This window comes from Parambassis ranga, chromosome 16, assembly GCF_900634625.1.
Source record: "Parambassis ranga chromosome 16, fParRan2.1, whole genome shotgun sequence".
Classification (NCBI taxonomy): Eukaryota; Metazoa; Chordata; class Actinopteri; family Ambassidae; genus Parambassis; species Parambassis ranga.
Window position 1 is genome coordinate 9970729 of NC_041036.1, and position 18982 is coordinate 9989710.

An 18982-nucleotide genomic window follows, 5' to 3' on the forward strand; every position below is an offset into this window, starting at 1 on the left:
TGGTCTCAAGGACAGTTAAAACTCCAGCTTTCTGCCGTATTTTGTCGAAATTCACAAAACGCTTTCAGACTAGTAGAAGATGTTTTTTGTGATCATGTTGTTAACATTGCACTTTTTTCTTCTCTCTGTTCGCCGAACAGTAAAACTCTGCTTCCACCGACACGTTACATGTTCTAAAAAGCTGCAGGAAAATGTGGCTGTGTGGTGAAAAAAAAAATCAGACATCTTCCTGCTTCGAAAAAACATATTTTATTATTGGCCTAAATAAACAGAGACCTGATCACAATACATTATTCATCCTTATAATGTGATAATACACTTGTAATACAAAACAAACACGGCACTGTTTTTCCTGATGGGTTTCCAGTTGTGTTCAGACTTCGTCCGTGGAAAGTTAATGTGCCACATGTATTTCTTTGCTCTTGGATAATGTTCGCCAGTACCAGACTATTTGATTCAAAAACAGCAGAACATGGACCAGAAACTGCTGCTTTCGCACGATAGGCGCTGTGGTTCTGACATCTTGTTCATATATTTCTAAAAATGGGAAAAGTGACTGACTGCTGATCAGCTCCAGCAAAGTATTTTCACTGATAAAGGAGAATTGGATTAATTGCATCAGAGGCTTAAGTTTTATTTCCTCCTTTATATGTGTTGGATTACGCTGGTGTAATTAATGGAAGGGCTCCATGAAAGTCACAGTTGGTTCGTGTTCTAATTTCTACATTTTTAGCAGAGAAGGTCTGCTCTGAGGAGCATCCTCATGTGCACTCATGCATATAAAAAGGATGTGTGCCTCAAAATGCAAAGTTATGACAATAATTTGGTTAAGAGACAAGAGACTGAAAGCAAGGTCAGGTATCAGCCAGATCTTATCAGGCCGAGCATTGTGGCTGAATGAAGGGCCTTAAGTGGTGTCACTTTGCCAGGGGTCACAGATAGCTGCGAATCAAAGGGGAAGCCAGAGGTTGACCAAACAAATGGTTCTCCCACTGCCCTCATGTAAAACTATCTGCCAAACACCAGCGGCCCTCTTTGAACTTGATTTAGCACTCAGGTCACAAACAGCCTGTTGTGGAGGATGAAACCAAGCACACTGATGACATGGAGATAGAGATAAGATGTGCTTTATGTTGTCTTACTCTGAGATCATGGGTGCGTTCCTGATGGGGTCTGCTGCTGCAACAATGCACTTTTCTACAAGGAGGATCTTTGGGAAATGTTCCTTGCATAAGTGTAGAAATAGTTTTTGATATATGGCTTTTTTTTATTGATTTTTTTTGATATTCAGAAATGTGTGACACATTATAGCCAGTTAGCATCACATTACAAAGGACATCCTGCATAAATTAACTTGAGAGAGAGTTTTGCTGTACTTGATGTAATTTTCCTCAGTCGGTGCAGTGAACTTGATCCTGACTCCATGACTTAATGGTCATCAATCCTGTTGAGATGTGAGGAAATATGTTATGAGTCATATCTTACAGAGGATATTAAAATCTTTTTAATGTTCTTCAAACAGTTGTTTAAACGTTTTTCAGCCACACAAGTGATTAGGTAGAAATTATTGCCCAAAGCATATATTATATATATATCATTCATATTGTGCGTTGGGTGGTCTCCACATGGTGTGTTTGGTGATAAAGCCCTGCTTAGCAAGGTAGCTACTATGCTAACATGCTAATAGGTTGATCTGCTAGCACTTCATCTAATTAGGTAGCTCAAGATTTAAGAGTGAATGATGAAGTCTTAAATAAGCGACCTCTTTATGCAAATTCTCTCATCTTTATTGCTTTTTCTCATTAAAACACATTTAAGCTGTAAGTTCATCTGAATACGGTTTCTCATATTTTCTGCTCAGAATACATGAGAGTTACTTTTATTCTCTCGGTTCCGCAGCACTGATCGTGGTATTGTAACAGTTGGAAAGTTCATCAGAGAGACAGTTTTTTCAGCGGCCCTTTTAGCACATACTTTCCTTTTTCCAGATTAAAAGAAGTGTAAATGTGCTCCCGTTATGTTTGGCAAGTCTGTCGTAAATTAGACAGAAGGTGAAAGATGTGATTTTAATATTATTTAACTTACAGAATAAATGTAATGCAGTGGCCCTGTGCTCTGAACACTGAAGATACAACATTTCATGTCATTTAAAAACTATCTGTGCTATTTTTTAGCAGACTTTAGGTAGTGTGTACAGTTTTCTTCTATTGTTGCTAACTATAGAAGCAAGTTGGGAGCATTGTTGATTAGCTCAGGTGATTTTCGTTGATTAAAACCAATTAGAAGGTCTGTATTAGAGGGAAGAAGGTTCCTCAGTGTTGCTCACTTTGATTTTTCCCCCCACTAAGACATAAAGCTGTTTCCTGCTAAGAACTCCCTAATGTGAGTAAGAATAAAGTATTATGATGCTTTGGGAGGAATAAGGGGATCATTGTGCCTCTTGGTAACAACACATCAATTATCAGCCTGACAGTAGAGTCCTGGTGTTCAGGGTTGGTGGGGACTGGTGGGCCAGCAGGTTAATGAAGGCAACGGGATTAATACCCAGGGAGTAGAGTGCCCCGAGGGACAGGAGCAGGGATGCTGCATCATTAGATTAGTTCTGTTGACCCCAGGCTGATACACAAGGACTGCAAGCAAGGGAAATTGTGTTCTTCTTCCAGGAAGTCTTACTTTTGATAGGTTGACACTTTTATAATCTAGCAAAGTCCACACCATGCGGATAATATATATTGAATTAATGAAATTCACACACTGTACACTGTGTGTTTCCCAAATGAGTGAAACACTCATCAAACACATTGTGTTCCTCCCTGAGAAAATAACCCTCTGTATCTGAAGCTCAAACTATAGGGCTACAGTTCCAGCCGTCCTGATTGAACATAAACAGGAATGTTTGAAATCACTGCGTTGGACTATGACTGCCCTCCACTCCATCTGTATGTTTATACTTCCTGTGAGGGGCCCTCTATTTATGGACAACTGAAGAGCACAAATAATCATCCCCTTCGGGTGAAAAATCTGCTTTTATTATCTGCGAGCTTTTGCAATGCCTTTGTGTACGCTCACGCTGCCTTCTGATTGCCTGTTTATTATTCCAGCTTCTCTGCTGAGCCAATGGGGATCTTTCCAGTTCCTGAAGGTGCCAAGCCTTTTCCAGCCTTTTCCTGTCCTGTGACATCATTGTGTACTGTACCCCTTAAGCACACTGATCTGTGTCTTGTCTGCAGCCTGGGTGGCACACATCACACGCAACAAAGGTCAAACATAAGATGCACACATTTGTATTTTATTTTATATTTTTACTGTGCTTTTTGGACACTGTATGAACCAAATGTAATGTTTTGGTCCTGATTATAATCGGATCACATACAGAATTTAGGGCGTCACTCTAGTATGATGAAAACAATTATTGCTTCATATTTTATGACTAAATCTCAAATTTTATGAAATCTGTTGTTTTCATAAGACTTCTATCTCAAGCTTAAAGCCTCTATGTAACATTTTCATAAACACCCAAATACGTCGTGTCTCTATTTAATATCTTGGTAAATAATGTAGCTCTTTACAGTTACATCCACAGATTTACAGACAAGCTTAATGATGATGTATGATTTCAGTATCCTTACGTCATGTTGCTTAAAGGAAACCATCCATTCAGTTTTAAAGGATTCTGTCTGTCTTTCACCAAGTTACTGCAAATTCACACACACTAACAAATACTATTAAAACATGTTTTCCTTTTGGAACAAAGGAAATAAATAATACAGTTATTAATAGTACAAGCTGCAAAAAAAATGAATTCTTTTGAAGTTTAATAACCGCCACACCCACTGACATAAATCAAATTATTATAGCACAGGTGTCTGCTGCACAGGAATGTTGTATGAATGCATCAGTACACCAGGTTAGAGACACAGCTCTGTCTGTCTTCTGATCAAACTGATGTAGTTAGGCTACACGTTGAGTTAGGCTTTAGGCTTTGATCTGGCATTGTAGGAAAAACAGAACAGGTGATGGAACACATGCTTGTAGCCACATTAGCTGCGTTTTATTTGTGAAGCAGATAATAAACATATTATATATTCTATTTCTATTTAATCATATATTTCTTGAGACACACACACACACAGTATATTTATATTTATATTTTCTTTTTTTTTAGCCACACAGACAAATCTAGTTGAAAAGAAATGTTATTTTATTTTTGTTTCATCATGAAATTCTGAGATTTTAGATTGCAATCATACATTATATTGCATCTTCAACTACTTACTTACAACTTACTTTTATTTTTTTTCTGTAAAAAATGGTTTATATATTTAAAATCAAAAGTTTCACCGGAGCTCTGTGGATCCATATGAAGTCAATCGTGCACAACATGACTGCTTTCAATCTGTTTTTTAACATTTTTTGGACTTTACATGTGAATAAAATGTCCTCTGAAGAAAGTGCAGCATTATTTTAATGTATTCAGTAATCAGCAGACTCCAGCAGGTGTGTAGCTGTTTCTGTTCAGCCTCTGCTGCAGGTCTGTGCTCTGATCTTGTCTCCATGCATATTCCTGTCTTTAATATTCACTTTCTGAGGCATTGTTGAAGGTGTGGATGCAGGGTTCACAAAGCTAAGTTATTATTATTATTATTATTATTACTATTGTTATTATTTCTTAATGAGTCTCAAAGTGGAATAGTTACAATTTGTCTGGAGTAACTTGAATTTACAAGCAAGCTGTGAGGTTTGCACCTGCTTAATCAATATAATTCATATATTCAGATATTCATATAATGTGAAATATTTCTTCTACAAATTAAAACTAAACTGATTATCCTGTAAATGTACTTTTGCATAATAAATTATTGATCACAGCCTAACTTTTTTACAGTACTTTTAAAATATAAAACCATTACAGAAAATATATATATTTTAAATATAATATATTTAAAAGTTACAATTTAATGTATGAATAACCCAGCAATAATAACATGACTATTAACCATAAACTTTATTTTGAGAAACAACAAAAATACAATTATTATTATTATGATTATTACATCGACTAATGATTAAACATCAAGAACAAATTAAAACTCTGTTTGCGGTGATGTCACTTAGAATTTAAATTATCGTCCGTATCTGAGTCCACAGCTCTGATACAGCCTCACGCAGTCAAGCTTTTCTTTTTCCCCCCTGAACTGATCAATTCTCGCCCTCGTTCCTCAGGTACTCCCCTTCTTCCAGCCTCCTCCCTCTCTCTCTCTCTCCACACACACACACACACACACACACCGCTTCAAAGTCTGAAACTTTGCCTGCAGTAGGCCCGTCAGTGTTGGAAGCTCTGAAAAAACATCCTGAATTTCTTTTGGCTGTGTTGTCTTACAGCCAAATAAACAGCAAGTGTTACACAACCATACGCAGACTGAGTGCATTCTCTCACAGCCTACCTTTTGTCTGAGCGCGGCCAGTCTGATCCATACACACACAAACACTCCTCTCTGTAGGCGGCCCTTTAATAAATCCATTGGTAATCAAACCTACATGATCTGACTGTATAGGACTGCAGGCTGACTGTAAGCGTCCGTGTGGAAGCAAAGCTGGTCCGAGCCCTCTCTGTCCCTCTCCCTCTCTGCAGAGTAAAGCTCTGCACGGCAGCTCTGCCTGCACAGTCTGAACATCTGCTCATTTCACGTGACTTTTTTAAAAATACTAACATCTGTTCTAAATAGGTTTCATTCTGTGCCTCTGCATCGTGTCAATTGCCAACTCCTCTCCTCTGAAAAGGGGGAGAGGGAACTTATTTAATACTGTTACATTAGGTAGGATTGGAAAACAGTTTTTTTTAAAAAACGAAAAAGCTGTTTTCAGACACATATCAGGAACAGACTGCAGCTGATATATATTGTAGGGTCCTGTTTATTTGTGTGATATTGAGTGAAAATCCTTATGAGTAAACGTCGCAGGGTGAAGCTGTTTATTGATCTTTAGGCCTAGACTGTGTTTGTGAGGCACTTTTTCTTTTTCCAAGCCTCCAATGTACAGACAGACCTATAGCTACCTTCACGGCCTCCTTGAATTTCATAGACATCTGGGAATTCCATACATGCCTCGCAAGCCAATTACACACCTTCAAACGCGCACGCACTTTGATTCGGACAGCGAGAAACACTTTCCCAGATCACTGAGATCAATCACAGCCACGATAACAGTATGAAAGATTTATTTAGTGACAATAATCGGGAGTACTTTTCAAGGACACAGGGAGGACGCATGGCGCTGCAGACCTGCGAGAATCACACGGGATTACCGCTGCGTAAAATAATCCAGGTTAGAATTGAATTCTTGTTGATCCTGATCTCATACAGGATATTATTTGTTATGCATCGAGCAAGTAAGAAGACTGTAGCAGGCTGACATGACCCCAGTGTAAGTTATTTACTTATAATGGTGAGTCTCAGGCACAGACACTAATCCAACTATAAACAAACCCAGGAAAGAGAGAGTGAGGGAGACACTGGAGACTTCATGGGGCCTTTAATTAAAACTGAAATGTAATTTTATATAAACTAGATTTATATTATATCTAGACTACAGTGGACTTTTTCATAGCTCTGAAAGCCGTGATAAATTTATCAAACCCAGTTTTTTTCCCCTCCTTTTTGGATGTACAACAAAACAATAAAATAGCTCCACGTTTCAAGCCAATAATAACTCCATCTTTTTCCCCAGTGACTAGCAAACTTTCTTCATGCAATCCACGTGAGCGCTTATTTATTTCACTTAGGATTTATACCTTGTTACAAATTCCAGTGTGGTTTATTTTTATTTCTAACCTACTCAGACATGCCATGAAGAAAAGAAATACAAAGACAAGATTTAGAGTTTTTTATGGTCTTATTCTTTAATGCAAAAAATATACAAACATTTACAAAAAGGAATGTATTTGTATTTCAGACACAGGATCTATTCCTCAATGTAACACTAAAAAATAAATAAATGTATTTTGAAAATATTTGGTTTTTTTTTGCACAGGTTAGATCCACAGAGTCAGTCTATAATGTGAGCTACACCACCAGTTGACAGTCTCACAATTAAAACAAAAAAAAATCCCCATAATGCACTTTGACCTCCACAGAAACAAGGCATGCATTATAAAATTTCATTATAAAAACAAAAAATGATATTTTCAACATTCGTGGTCAACATCAGAATGGGGTGCATGGAGCTAACACACGGCTGTACAAGGCCTCTACAAATAAAAGTCCCCCATCTTCTGTCGTCTTTCGGTTTAAGTGATCCCATGTATCCAGCATTGGACTCCAGAGTGTCCCTTCACAATGTGATAAGTAGATTCAGCAGTCACCTGTAGGTTAGATGCGCCGTTAATTGTCACCAAAGTATACAAAACAGATGATTGGATTATTACGCTGCGCTGTGCAGCCAAGACGCACCATGCGTCATTTCTTTCCCCACATTTTAAGACTCATGCAATTTATTTATTTATTTTGTTAAAAAAAAACAAGCGTACCATTATGGGCATAATTTCTCCAGATGTTAGTGAGATGTTGACATGGACCAAGCGCCCTCCATCCTCCACACAGAGAAGGCGTAGCTCAGCCTCTCATGAGCTACATAACTACAACTTGACATTTTGGAGTCCAGCTCGTCGCTCTGCAGCACCTGGCAGAGGAAGTCGATGTATCTGACTGCAAGTTTTAGAGTCTGTATTTTGCTGAGTTTGTCCGAGGGCAAAGTGGGGATAATTTTCCGCAAAGCAGCGAAGGCTTCGTTAAGAGACTGCGTCCTCTGTCGCTCCCGGACGTTGGCCATGACCCGCTGCGACTGGAGATCCTCTAAAGACTGGGGGCTGCTGCTGTTGGACTTCTTCCCTCTTTTCCCAGGGGTCGGGCTATCTGAGTCCTCCCCGTTTTTCCTGCTCGGTCTCCTCTTTCTCCCAGATCTCTTCGGCTGTCTGTCCAGCTCCCCCTCGCTGTTGCTTAGACTGTCCACAGGAGAGACAGGGGAGCTGCCCGACTCTTCCCCCAGATTTTCCTCAGACATCTCCACCTGGGTAGACGGCGGCCAGAAAGAGGGTCCGACAAGTTATTTCCCGTTCATGAATTCAAGAAGTTAGTCCACCTGTAGATCTGTCTGACTGTGGGGACACCGAAGAATCCATAGATGGGTTGCTGGGAGGGCAAGTCTTTTCTGTTACTTGAGAAACTTTAGCAGTTCTTATAGGCTGCATGGCGTAAACTTTTTGGAGAGGCACGGGATTGGCCAAGAGGAGGAATTACGTGATGCGGGGGGCGGGAGGAGCGAGGAACTATCACAAACTCTTAATACGAAGCCAGAGTTGCAGGTCCAGCACTCACATGATTCAAAAGAAAAAATAATATGAATGCTCATGGCGCATTATGAAAAAGACAGAAGAATAACATAAAATTAAAAATTTGATATAAACTCCATTTTCTTATATTCTAGCACTTCTCTGCAGATATAACCCACATTGAGTTTAGACTTTCATATACACAGCAGCATATGATCCCAGGCCTGCATAATTAAATGGGGCCAAGTTTTCAAACTTATATTTGAATCCCTCCCCCATGCTCTAATATTTCCCCCACATGGCACAGGGCATGTTTTTAATATAATAAAACATAATATATGTTAAAAATAAAGATTATATGTCCTTGTTCTCCTTGGAACAGAAAAGGATGTTATTTTTCCTTGTTGTTTCCAGTCAGAGATGCGGATGAGGAGCAGCTCTGGTTGTTTGGGTCTCTGGTATTTGCTAGGTTGAAGATACAATATCCATCTTGTTTAGTGGAGGATTACTTTGTTTAGGTTGGGACGACTGTGGTCCACAGGAGCAGCATCTGGTTCAGGAAACAGGGGGCAGTCGGGGTCGGAGGTCACAACACCAGCGAACATCCATTTACATCTTCGTGGAGGCCTGAGAGTGAAGTATTGTTTCACAGGCTTGTTTAAGTGTGACCTGGGTTGAAGCAAACTTTATACATTTTAACCAAGAAGAGCGTTGTTGAGATTGAAATATACTAACTGAGGAATACATGTTCCCTTATTTATATCACTCTCTTGAATGAAATGTGAAGTTCAGTATCTTCAAACTTAAAAAACAAACAGCAGATTCTTAGGTTGTGTAAAGGTGTGTGTACCTGTCTGATGGCCCTGTCCATGGTGCTGATCAGTGACTCTACCTACTCTTAGGTAAGCAGGCAGAACTCCAACCACGGCTTCATCGGCCCTGCAGTACTTATTATCCAAAGGTTCTTGTTGGTTTTATTTAATTGATAAATTGCCATTAAATTTTGTTAATGTGTTGTAGCATCAAATAGTGTAGTCCTCTCTATATGCTCTTCAATACCCAGAGCCAAAGTTCCTTAGGGTGATGCCACGCAAGCCCATATTTGCAAGGGAAAAAACTCCTTTAGGTTGGGGTGTTCGAAATTGTCAGATGTTGTGATTTATGCACTCCTACTGTAAATGTATCAGCTCCTCCTCATTAGCAAAACAGATTTTGTCTGTGATAGATGACATGTCCAGCACTCCTCTGTGTGTACACGTGTCACATGCCCTGTGAGACAGCTGCCTTTTTGTGAGCTCACAAACTTGCATATATCTTTTGTTGCCAGGCTTAAGTGCTTGTGCCCCAAACCAGGTGGTGATCAGACCAATCAGGGTGCTGCAAGGCAGTGCAGGCAGTATCATAGTGTCTTAGGTGTGGATATTTTCTGCTTGGCTACTTTTTCTGTTTATATTTTCCCTACAAAGCTGGCTTTAAAAAACCTTTGTGGGTCGTTTTGTTTCTTCTCTGGTGCACTCTTAAAAACATCATATGATTCATTGATTTGGTTGATGTGACTGACAGGTTATTTATCCAATCATCAATCAATCAAGTGCCTCCTAGATGGTTATGTGTATCAAAGTCTGGAAAAATCTTATGTTCCATCCTTCATATTGGTGGATTCGTCAGGTTGGCAGTTTCGTCTTGTATTACTACTTTTAATTCTACTACACTGAAATAAGTGCAGCTGACATGTTACTTTCATTTGCTCCATTTTTGTTTATGATGGCACATTATTTATTATCTGACGACTTTGTGGAAGCCCATTAGCCTTCTTCCTCCATACATAACAACTGGGCTGTAAATGTGTTTCAAGGGTGTTTTAATTGTGCATATAAACTGCCAGACTTGTGCCAGTCTAGGTCACCATAAACACCACATCGTTCCCCATTCTAAAACAAAATAATAACCTCTGGACACCCACTGTACATTTACATTTCTTGGCAGATCTCTCAGTAGAGTTCAGCTCTTTGCTGCTGAAGTAACTCTGAGAAAACACAGCTGCTTCTCAGGAATATGATGTCATCACCAGACAACTTCTCCAGTGTTGATCTTTAATAAAGACGAAACCTTCATCAGTCAGTTACAGACTGTCAGGGCATGTTAATTACAAGTGCATGAAACAGAGACAAACAGCACTGACGGTTTTTAGAGTAATTTCCCAGATTTTTGTCTTAAGGCTCGGCCAATGGCAAATAACAGATGAAGAAAGTCTTTGTCCTTATCAATGAGCAGTGAGTGGGTGTTTTGATAACGTCAAATGTATATTACTGACTCATGCAACCTGACACACCGGTCATGAGTGACCCCAGAGCGTCATTAACCACCCCTCCCTGAGGTCACATCAAGGCAGACACAACTCAGGCTCTCACTCAGTGAGCACTGAGTCGGAGCCAGATCCACAGAGACCTGTCTATTTTCTCTGCCCGGGCCTTGGAAGGCAGTGTTTCTCTATCAGCCTTCTCATATCTATTGAAATAACAAACCACAGTCCTCCACATGTATGACTCTCCCACAGTTGACAGTGATATTCATGTTCACTCCATTAAAGTTAAACCACAACCGAGCGCAGTGCCAGCTCGCCAAGATGGATCAACTGCATGGGATGAGGAAAGACAGAGGTGCGTTCTTCAAAGAGCACATCCAGATAGCCTCTAATCAACTGTTGGAACTAACGAGGTCAAACGGCAGAGCTGGATGACAGCATTTTTCCTCAGCAACAGTCTTGAAATGTCTCAAATCCAGACGCCATATCAGGGTTTTTCTTCTGATAGCAGAGGTCCAGCGGTGGTGAGAGAGAATTTGGGGTGCTGAATTGGGAGGTGATGATGAAAACAGCCCTTTATAAGCTGTCTGGACACATAGGAGCCAGGACTCCTGAAGTTAGCTGTAAAAGAAAGCCTTTGAAAGCAGACTGCTTTGATGTTGTAGGTTCTAATCGTGGCACAAGTTGGGATTTCCTGCAGAAGAGCACAATTTAACTTTGTCTGAGAACCCGTCCAGCCTAACCCGTCCATTCCTGCAGCAGTCTTATCTCATGAAAACATATAGATTTTGGTATAAAGGAGAAGCTGATTTGGTGCATATAGAGGGGTGAATGTGCTTGGCTGTTTGCGTGCAATAGATGTTCTGTTGAATCTGTTCATGTGATCCTAATGACTCTGTGGGATATCAGACAGCTCTACCGCATAATGACACCTTATTAGCCACTAAGAACCAACAAACGTCCAGTATGTTTTCACAGCTTGGAAGCTTGGGGGTGATGTGGGGTCTGTGGAAGAACTGGCATCCCAGCAGTATAATCTCTCTTAAAACACACACACACACACACACAGACACACACAAAACAAACAGAGACCCTCCTCCAAGGCTTGGAGGAAGAGTTTCACTGGCCAAACTTTACTTACAAAACAACAATTCAATGAGGAAAAGGAAGAACTTGAGGATTCACTCATTTTGGGCATTTAGCCTGCATTTAGCCCACATGGCCTCACATAAGCTAAACATGATCTCACACATTTTGAGCTTTTGCCTCAGCTGAAATATACACCTCAGTACCACTGAGCCATGCCTATAAAGCACGCCACCACCCAGCAGACCACACACACATTTGCCCATGCTATACTGCAGCATGGAGACCAGTGCACTGACCCATGCAATGAAAATATCTGTTCACAGAGTTACAGCAGCTTTATCATACTTTGGCTGGACTGTAGGAGCTTGACAGGTGCTACTGTGAGTGTAGGAATACTGGGTATGTGTACTTTGTGACCTAGACCTGGATGTAACTGCTGCAGTTTAATCTTGCACCAATAGCTTCTACGTGTTTTGTTTGACTTATGAAGAGTGATTTGTGCCACAAGTAGGAGATCAGTTAAACAGCTCTTATTTCATGCAGTTATACTCTGAGCAGTTATGCAGAAGGCCTGAAGTCAGCTATAATATTTGAAAAATCTTAAGTCAGCACTGCCTTTGAGATTTAGATTGTTAAATTGTTGGTCATGGTGGCAGCAGGAGTGGAGGGTGAAACATTCAGCACAACGTGTCAAGCAATAGAGACAGACCTGCCCAGTAATGTATAACCATGAGTGAGACTTAGGTCCACCACTGCAGACAAGGTCATGGCTTCCGTTTTCAGGGATGCTGCAAGTGGACCAATGGGGAAAAAGGTTGACTAGTATTGGGACCTACTCTAATGATCTCTGGAGTGATCAATAACCACACAGATAATTTTGGCTGCTGGGTTTTGAGGTATCTGCTGTCAGCAGCTTTTATTGGAATTATGTTGTAATGAAACATGAAAATGTTATTTTCCCTTTTATTCAGATGGTCCTGAAGGTGTCTGTGATGCAGCTTTTCAGTCTGGATACATGCATTCAAATAAACATCTTGTGCAACAGCAGCAACATGGGCAACTGTTTGAGCTGCTCTCAAACTACTCCTTCTTGCAAAACTCTTACAATAAATTAAGGCATCTGTGGAATGGACAGAATATTTTCATAAGAGCACACCCACACCCAAAACTGCTTGGAAGGTGCATGCTGGGTAGCAATCAAAAGAAATTGTTCTCAAACACTGCAGCGACTGCAGCTCTGGTCTTATTGATATTGAATGTAACTGGTTTGGCAAAGATCATCTCATCAGTCACGCTCACAGTATAAAAGTGAAAAGAAGTGCTGGAAATGTAACAGCAGTATCTCTATCTTTATCTGTGGCTTAAAGCCTGGTGAAATAACCATGGCGGAGCACAGGCTAGAAACAGACTGTACTGTAGCACGACATGTCACACAGACTTATGTAAGCGATGAGCATAATGTCAGTAGTCCAGTGTGGTTCTTTGCTGTAACCACACGTGCTGCGAGGACTCCCACCACAAGCCCCTGTTTATAAGGACTCTATGAAGGAGGTCAAACAGAGTGCTCCAGCTGCACAAGACGATGAATAGTGTACGGGGAGGATGATGGGCAGAGGTGTGGGGGTCGGGTGGAGTACCTGGGGAGTGATCAGAACGGAGGAGGGTCTATCTAAAGCCAAAAACAACAGAGGAGAAGTGTAAAAGATCATAGATTGATAAATGGTTAGATAGGCAGAGACAGATGGATAGATAGATAGACTTCAACCCATAAACCACAATAAATTTAAAGTAACTCGCCTTCGAACCACAGCTGTGTTCCTATCTCCCTCAGGTTTCTGCTCACCTCTGCTCCTCTCAGTGCGTCAGTTAGAGGCGACCCCCTCCTCCTCCTCCTCCCTCAGTCAGACTAATCTGTCAGGACACAATAGGCTACCTCTCCAGCTATGTTGTTCTTGGAATGGGAATCCTGCTTGTTCTTCCCTCTTGGTTGACAGAAATTAGCCAAGAAGACACTCTCCTTTGACGGATTTATCACCCCTCCCTTATCTCTGCCGACTGTAGATTTTATGTTGTGTCTTGTTTATTTTGGGTTCTCAGGATCTTGTTTACTTGAACTCATCAATGTGTGAAGTTGTGTGATCATGGCCACCCAGCTTTTTTTTCAAGAAGTGAAGTGTTAAAAAGTTTTCATTGTCACAAACAGGCTGATTTTCCCCACCGACATTTAACTGTCATGGCAGAGTGAAGGAGGCCTGACTGAGCTTTATTCAGATACGAGCAGCTTATGTCTGCCAAAGACATTACTTGTTGTTGTGAAGTGCAGACACCTGCAGCTTATGGCTGTTCTCACCATCTGCTGGAAATTCTTCAAGTAATAGAGGGTAAAAGGAATGCGTCTATAATACAAGAGGAAGCAGCAGTGGTCGCATTGAAAACTATGCTTGGAACTCTTCAGTGGTGGAAAGACATGGTTTACTTTTTACATAGTTATTTGATTGCTGTGGTTAAGATGAAGATTACAGTTGTCAAAGATCCTTTATATCTCAGATGTTTTAGGAATGATCTTTCAGTCACACAGTCCAGTGATAGACAGTATTTCATGGGGCCACATCTCTATGATAGCGAAAGAATGTAGTCCGTTTTCCTACTAAAATATGTTTAGTGTTATGAGTTTGTGTGTTTTAAGATGATCTTTACCAATAGTTTTTAAGCCAAATCCAACAGCGATTGAAAAAGAAACTTAAGGTGAGAAAAAAAATAGTGGAACTCACAGAGTCCTGAGTCAAAGCCTGCCATGTTTTTTAAGCGTCCAGCATCCCCAACTAATCAGACATTTGCAGCTGTATTGTTTCCATGATTGGATGACATTGGGCAATATGTCCATATGTTACATTAGCATAAACAAACCCTGTGTTGACATATCACCAAATATGGTGTTTCTTTTCTGGAGGATGTGTTTAGACCAACTTGTTGCTAGTGTCTATCGTCTCTGGTGGGTTAGTGCATCAACTCTGCAGGTCATGATTTTGCCACGTATGATATAAAATTAATTTAATTTGACATTAGTCACCCACTGACCACCCCAGCATTTACCTTTTAGGCATCCACTGCGTTTAACAACCTAATAAAGTAAAGCTAGCTTCAACAGTGGCACTGCTACATTCACCCAGCATTAACAGAGGAATTCTTATATAAACAGTCCAATCCTGCACCATTTTCTACAGTTTCTTTATCTTTGAAGAACGTTTTGCTGGTCATACTTACTCAGCTCTTCATTTTGAGGGCTCGTCTTTTATCTTTTTCACATTGCTGTATTTGACTATAGTATAAATTACTATCAATTTAATTGGGCAAGGAAACGCATCTACTTTACCACAACACTGTCTCTTAAAGCCTCTTAAACATAAGCCTACCCTGTGATGGACTGGTGACCTGTCCAGGGTGTACCGTGCCTCTCACCCATGGATAGCTGGGATAGGCTTCAGCCCTCCGTGACCCTGCACTGCAGGACGAAGCGAGTTCAGATGATGAATGGATGTGCTTATGTTAAGATATAAAGGCCTCGTCTTTGAGGACATGTTGTGATGGAAGACTAAATAAAATACTGTTTGAGGATCAGTAGTGAAATGCTCTTTATCACAACATTGCACTGCACATTCCCTTGTCTCATTCCCGGCCCTCCTCCATCTGGTTTTCAGATTATTGGCAAATAGGGAGTGTCACGGTTGGTACATCAGACCTGTCAGCAGACACACTCTTTGCACCTCCTCCACACCATCATGACACACCTGACAAAACTTCATAGTACAGTTAAGATGTGATCGCATCAACAACGATAAACTGGTCTGCTAACAGGAACTGTAGAAACCATTTCCATTCCGCTGCAGGCAGAGTAAATCACAGGCTTTGTTGTGCTCAGATGTGGATGTTTATAAAGAAACTCTGGGCTTATTTGTGTCTTATAATTTTCCTTAATCTTTATCACAATGTTCTGCCATGACGAAACTCTGTAGCTTTGGTTGATGGAAAAAGTGAGAGTGAGAGCAAAGTGAGGTGTCCAAGGATGTAGATGGTGATTACTCACAAAGCCGCTCCGAATGCTGCCAAACACTTCAGGTTGTTTTTTTCTTTTTTTCCTGTGAGTCATTTGGTAACAGACCTTCCTCCTTCCCAGCGGTGGTCATGGGAAGAGGCTCCAAGCAGGCTGTTAGTCAGAAGAAAGGCATTGATCTCTGGGCAACAATCGACACCTTGTAACTTACACCAACAAATATTTTCAACTAAAAGTGGAAACACAGTGCAGTTTCTAAAATCTACAACCATCCCTGTAGGTTTGTGACGGGGACTGGTAGACTGATTTTATTTAAATAGAATGATGATGAGAGGCAGCTTATTAATTTAACTTTGTGTTCCTGTTGAATCTGAACCTAGATCAGTGCAGTTCATGAGACTGAATGTGGTTCAGGTTTCCTTTTCTTAATATATGAAGTCCAGCTATGGTGCAGGTTGATGTAGTCACACTATTTAATCCTCTACTGAGTGGCTGAAACACCAGTGATAGATGAAGTGCAGCCATAGAAACTGTAAACCTGAGTTTTTTTTCTGCTTTTTCTAATTGCTGGACTTTCTCCTCTTTCACATCATCTATTACCAGATTATTAGAGTCCAATCTGAGACGGGTGGCGGGTGGAGGATGGGGGGATGGGGGGGTAAGGGGGAGGTTTAAGGAGACACCACCACCACTACCTTTGCAGCGTGCATAAATCACAGGGCTAATAAATTGAAAGCTAAATGACTTCTTGCCCTCTACATATATCATGGAGGCAAACCAAATGAAGCCTTATATACCCTGGAGGACAGAGGAATGCTTCTGTTCATAACAGTGATTTGTGGATGGCTCCGATGGCTGCTGCCTTCAGACTCACACTGCTTACTTCTAACAGCATAGTGATGAGTTCAAATTTATCAGGGAAAAATGCCATCTTGTTTTCACTGCTCTGTCTTTCACTGTTGACAAGAGACCATGGTATTTCTACATCTTTGCACAGTTATGGACATCTAAAACCACATAGGCAATTTTAAAAAGTGCAATAATCCACCATTGTTCAGGCTTCATTTCTCTGTGGAGGCATGTTATAGAGCATTGAGACCTTGCAAAGTTGTCCTTCTTGTCGCATGAGATGATTTGTTAAAAATATTAATATTTGTTGAAAAGGTGTTGTTTGACAGTCATTGGAGGGTGACGCAAATGAGCAGCTGAGGACAAGTGCTGAAGCCAGGCCACAGGCAATACTTTGGCGCCCCCCATGGGACGGAAAGCTTCACAGTCTGTCTCCCACCAAAACTCAAACTCTGAACTCTTTCAGCTCTTGGATATTTAACCACAAGTCTGAGAGTGAAGCATTGTTTAAGATATAACTAAACCTGGTCATTAAGGGTTAAGTATAGAGACATTTCTTAGTACTTCAAATAGGGTCTGTCTTTGTTAAATAGTGTCTGAGGTTCATGAATGAAGTTCAGTTTTGTCTAAATTAAAAAGCAGTAGTAGTATTTTGTGTGTTTAAGAAATGTCTAAATTTAGTTTTGTTTCATGTAGCTTAGTGTTGTCTGTGTGTGTGTGTGTGTGTGGGGGGGGGGGGGGGGGGGGGGTTGTTGCTACACTCTGAACAGTCAATTACAGAGGCCCATTTGTCGGTAAAAGGTTAAAGCCTCTGGCATGTTCATTTCAGTTGTGTTACTGGGCTGTAAGCCATCATAGGAGGGATGGAATAACAGCAATATGTATGATGCTTTTATCAACAGTCAGCTGGTTGTAATCTTAATCCTGCCCAGATCAATTGAGCAGATTGAGCACCTGAGATGAGCTTTGTTTGTGGTGTCTCACCCTGTCCATCGCCCTAATGGCGAACAGGAAATCTGTGAGGGCGGATGTCTTGAAATGCAATCTGTGGTGGGCTTTTGGTTGAAATAAAGAACCTGGACACGTACATGAGGTATGCTGTGCAGACTGCATGTGAAAGAACAAACCTCCTGTGTGCTCAGATTGATGTGTTACTGAAAGTTTGAAGAGATGAACTTTAAGCCTGGGAACATTTTCATTATGTTCTGCAGGAAAATCCACAGGAGATGAGAGATGTTCAACGTGTGTTTTTCTTAACGCAGCTAAAAATTCACTGACCTAGAGGGAGCAGATGTTGGCAGAAGTGTTATAGACAGGGACTGAGGAAGAAAAAAAAGAAAAAAAAACTGTATTGATGACGGATGTTTATAATTCTGTCTCCATCATATAGTTTTACTAAAAACAGACCTGAGAGGAGAAATGCTACAAACAAGCAAAGCCTGCAATATTCATAATAATGAACCGTTATCTTCACTTCTCTCACTGTTGCTATAAAAAGGCTCCCAAAACAAAAGTGGTCACATTTCATTAGCTGCAAAGTTAAACGCCTCACTGCATCTGAAAAATGGGAGGGGGGAGAAAAAGGCAGCATCCATTTTTTAAATGATTTCCTCAGACACTTTTTTGTTTCCCTCATTTCACTGCAAGTATGTCCTTCAATGTATAAAACATAGAGTGCTTTACCAATCCAACACACATATTTGTAATTAATTACCCTCACTAAAACATGGAGGGACTTTCTGTCTCTCTTTGAAGCCATTTATAAATTTGTAAGGCTCGTTTGTAGTATGTGCAACCATACAGACACATACTGCTGTCTAATCTCCCCCTCAGTTGTTATCACTAAAACAGAGGACCTTTGGTCTGTTCCCTGTTCATGAACGGATGGGCAGCATCAGGAGCATTTGGTGCTCTGATTTTTTTTTTATTTTTTTTTGTTTAAATAATGTGTTTGCCTCACAGTGAAATTACAACATTTCCACACCTTTGACCTACAAAAAGGATTTGCAGTCATCAGATGTTTAATGTTTCCATGCCACTGATTTCCTTGTAGAGTCTGTCACTGTGTTAAACTGTGCTGTTTAATCAGACATTACAAGAAATTCTCATGAACACCTACTCACAATCACTCTCAGCGCTGAGGTTGAATCAGTTCACTCTGTTGCCTGATTCCATTTTCTTTATTTAATTTACTTTTATTGTGGTGCATTCAGTGAGCCAAAGTAAAGTCGGCGCAGCTTTCTGTGCTCTCTGTTGATCTGTGTTTGATAGAACCAGCACACAATGCTCTCAGCTGAAACTAGCTTGAACAAACAGCGCAGCGAAAAGCAAACAGTCTGAGAAAATCAATGGAAAACAC

At 40.6% G+C, this 18982-nt stretch overlaps 1 protein-coding gene and 1 long non-coding RNA gene across 2 annotated transcripts; both read right to left on the reverse strand.

Annotated features, from left to right (window-relative positions):
* Window positions 1-229: 229 nt before the first annotated feature.
* On the reverse strand, window positions 230-5621 carry LOC114448926 (uncharacterized). The gene is made up of 2 exons (XR_003671930.1): window positions 5448-5621; window positions 230-1444 (listed from the first exon to the last, which is right to left on the reverse strand). It is a non-coding gene; the product is annotated as an uncharacterized LOC114448926 (long non-coding RNA).
* A 1412-nt stretch (window positions 5622-7033) lies between these two features.
* Window positions 7034-8232, reverse strand: twist1b (twist family bHLH transcription factor 1b). Its single transcript, XM_028425836.1, has 2 exons — window positions 7529-8232; window positions 7034-7363 (listed from the first exon to the last, which is right to left on the reverse strand). Exon 1 carries the CDS (start codon window positions 8059-8061, stop codon window positions 7555-7557), a length of 507 nt encoding a protein of 168 aa, XP_028281637.1. The 5' UTR covers window positions 8062-8232; the 3' UTR covers window positions 7034-7363; window positions 7529-7554.
* Between the last annotated feature and the right edge of the window lie 10750 nt (window positions 8233-18982).

Excerpts from the sequence above, each read along its gene's own strand:
- twist1b (XM_028425836.1), bottom strand. The coding sequence starts at position 8,061 with ATGTCTGAGGAAAATCTGGGGGAAGAGTCGGGCAGCTCCCCTGTCTCT.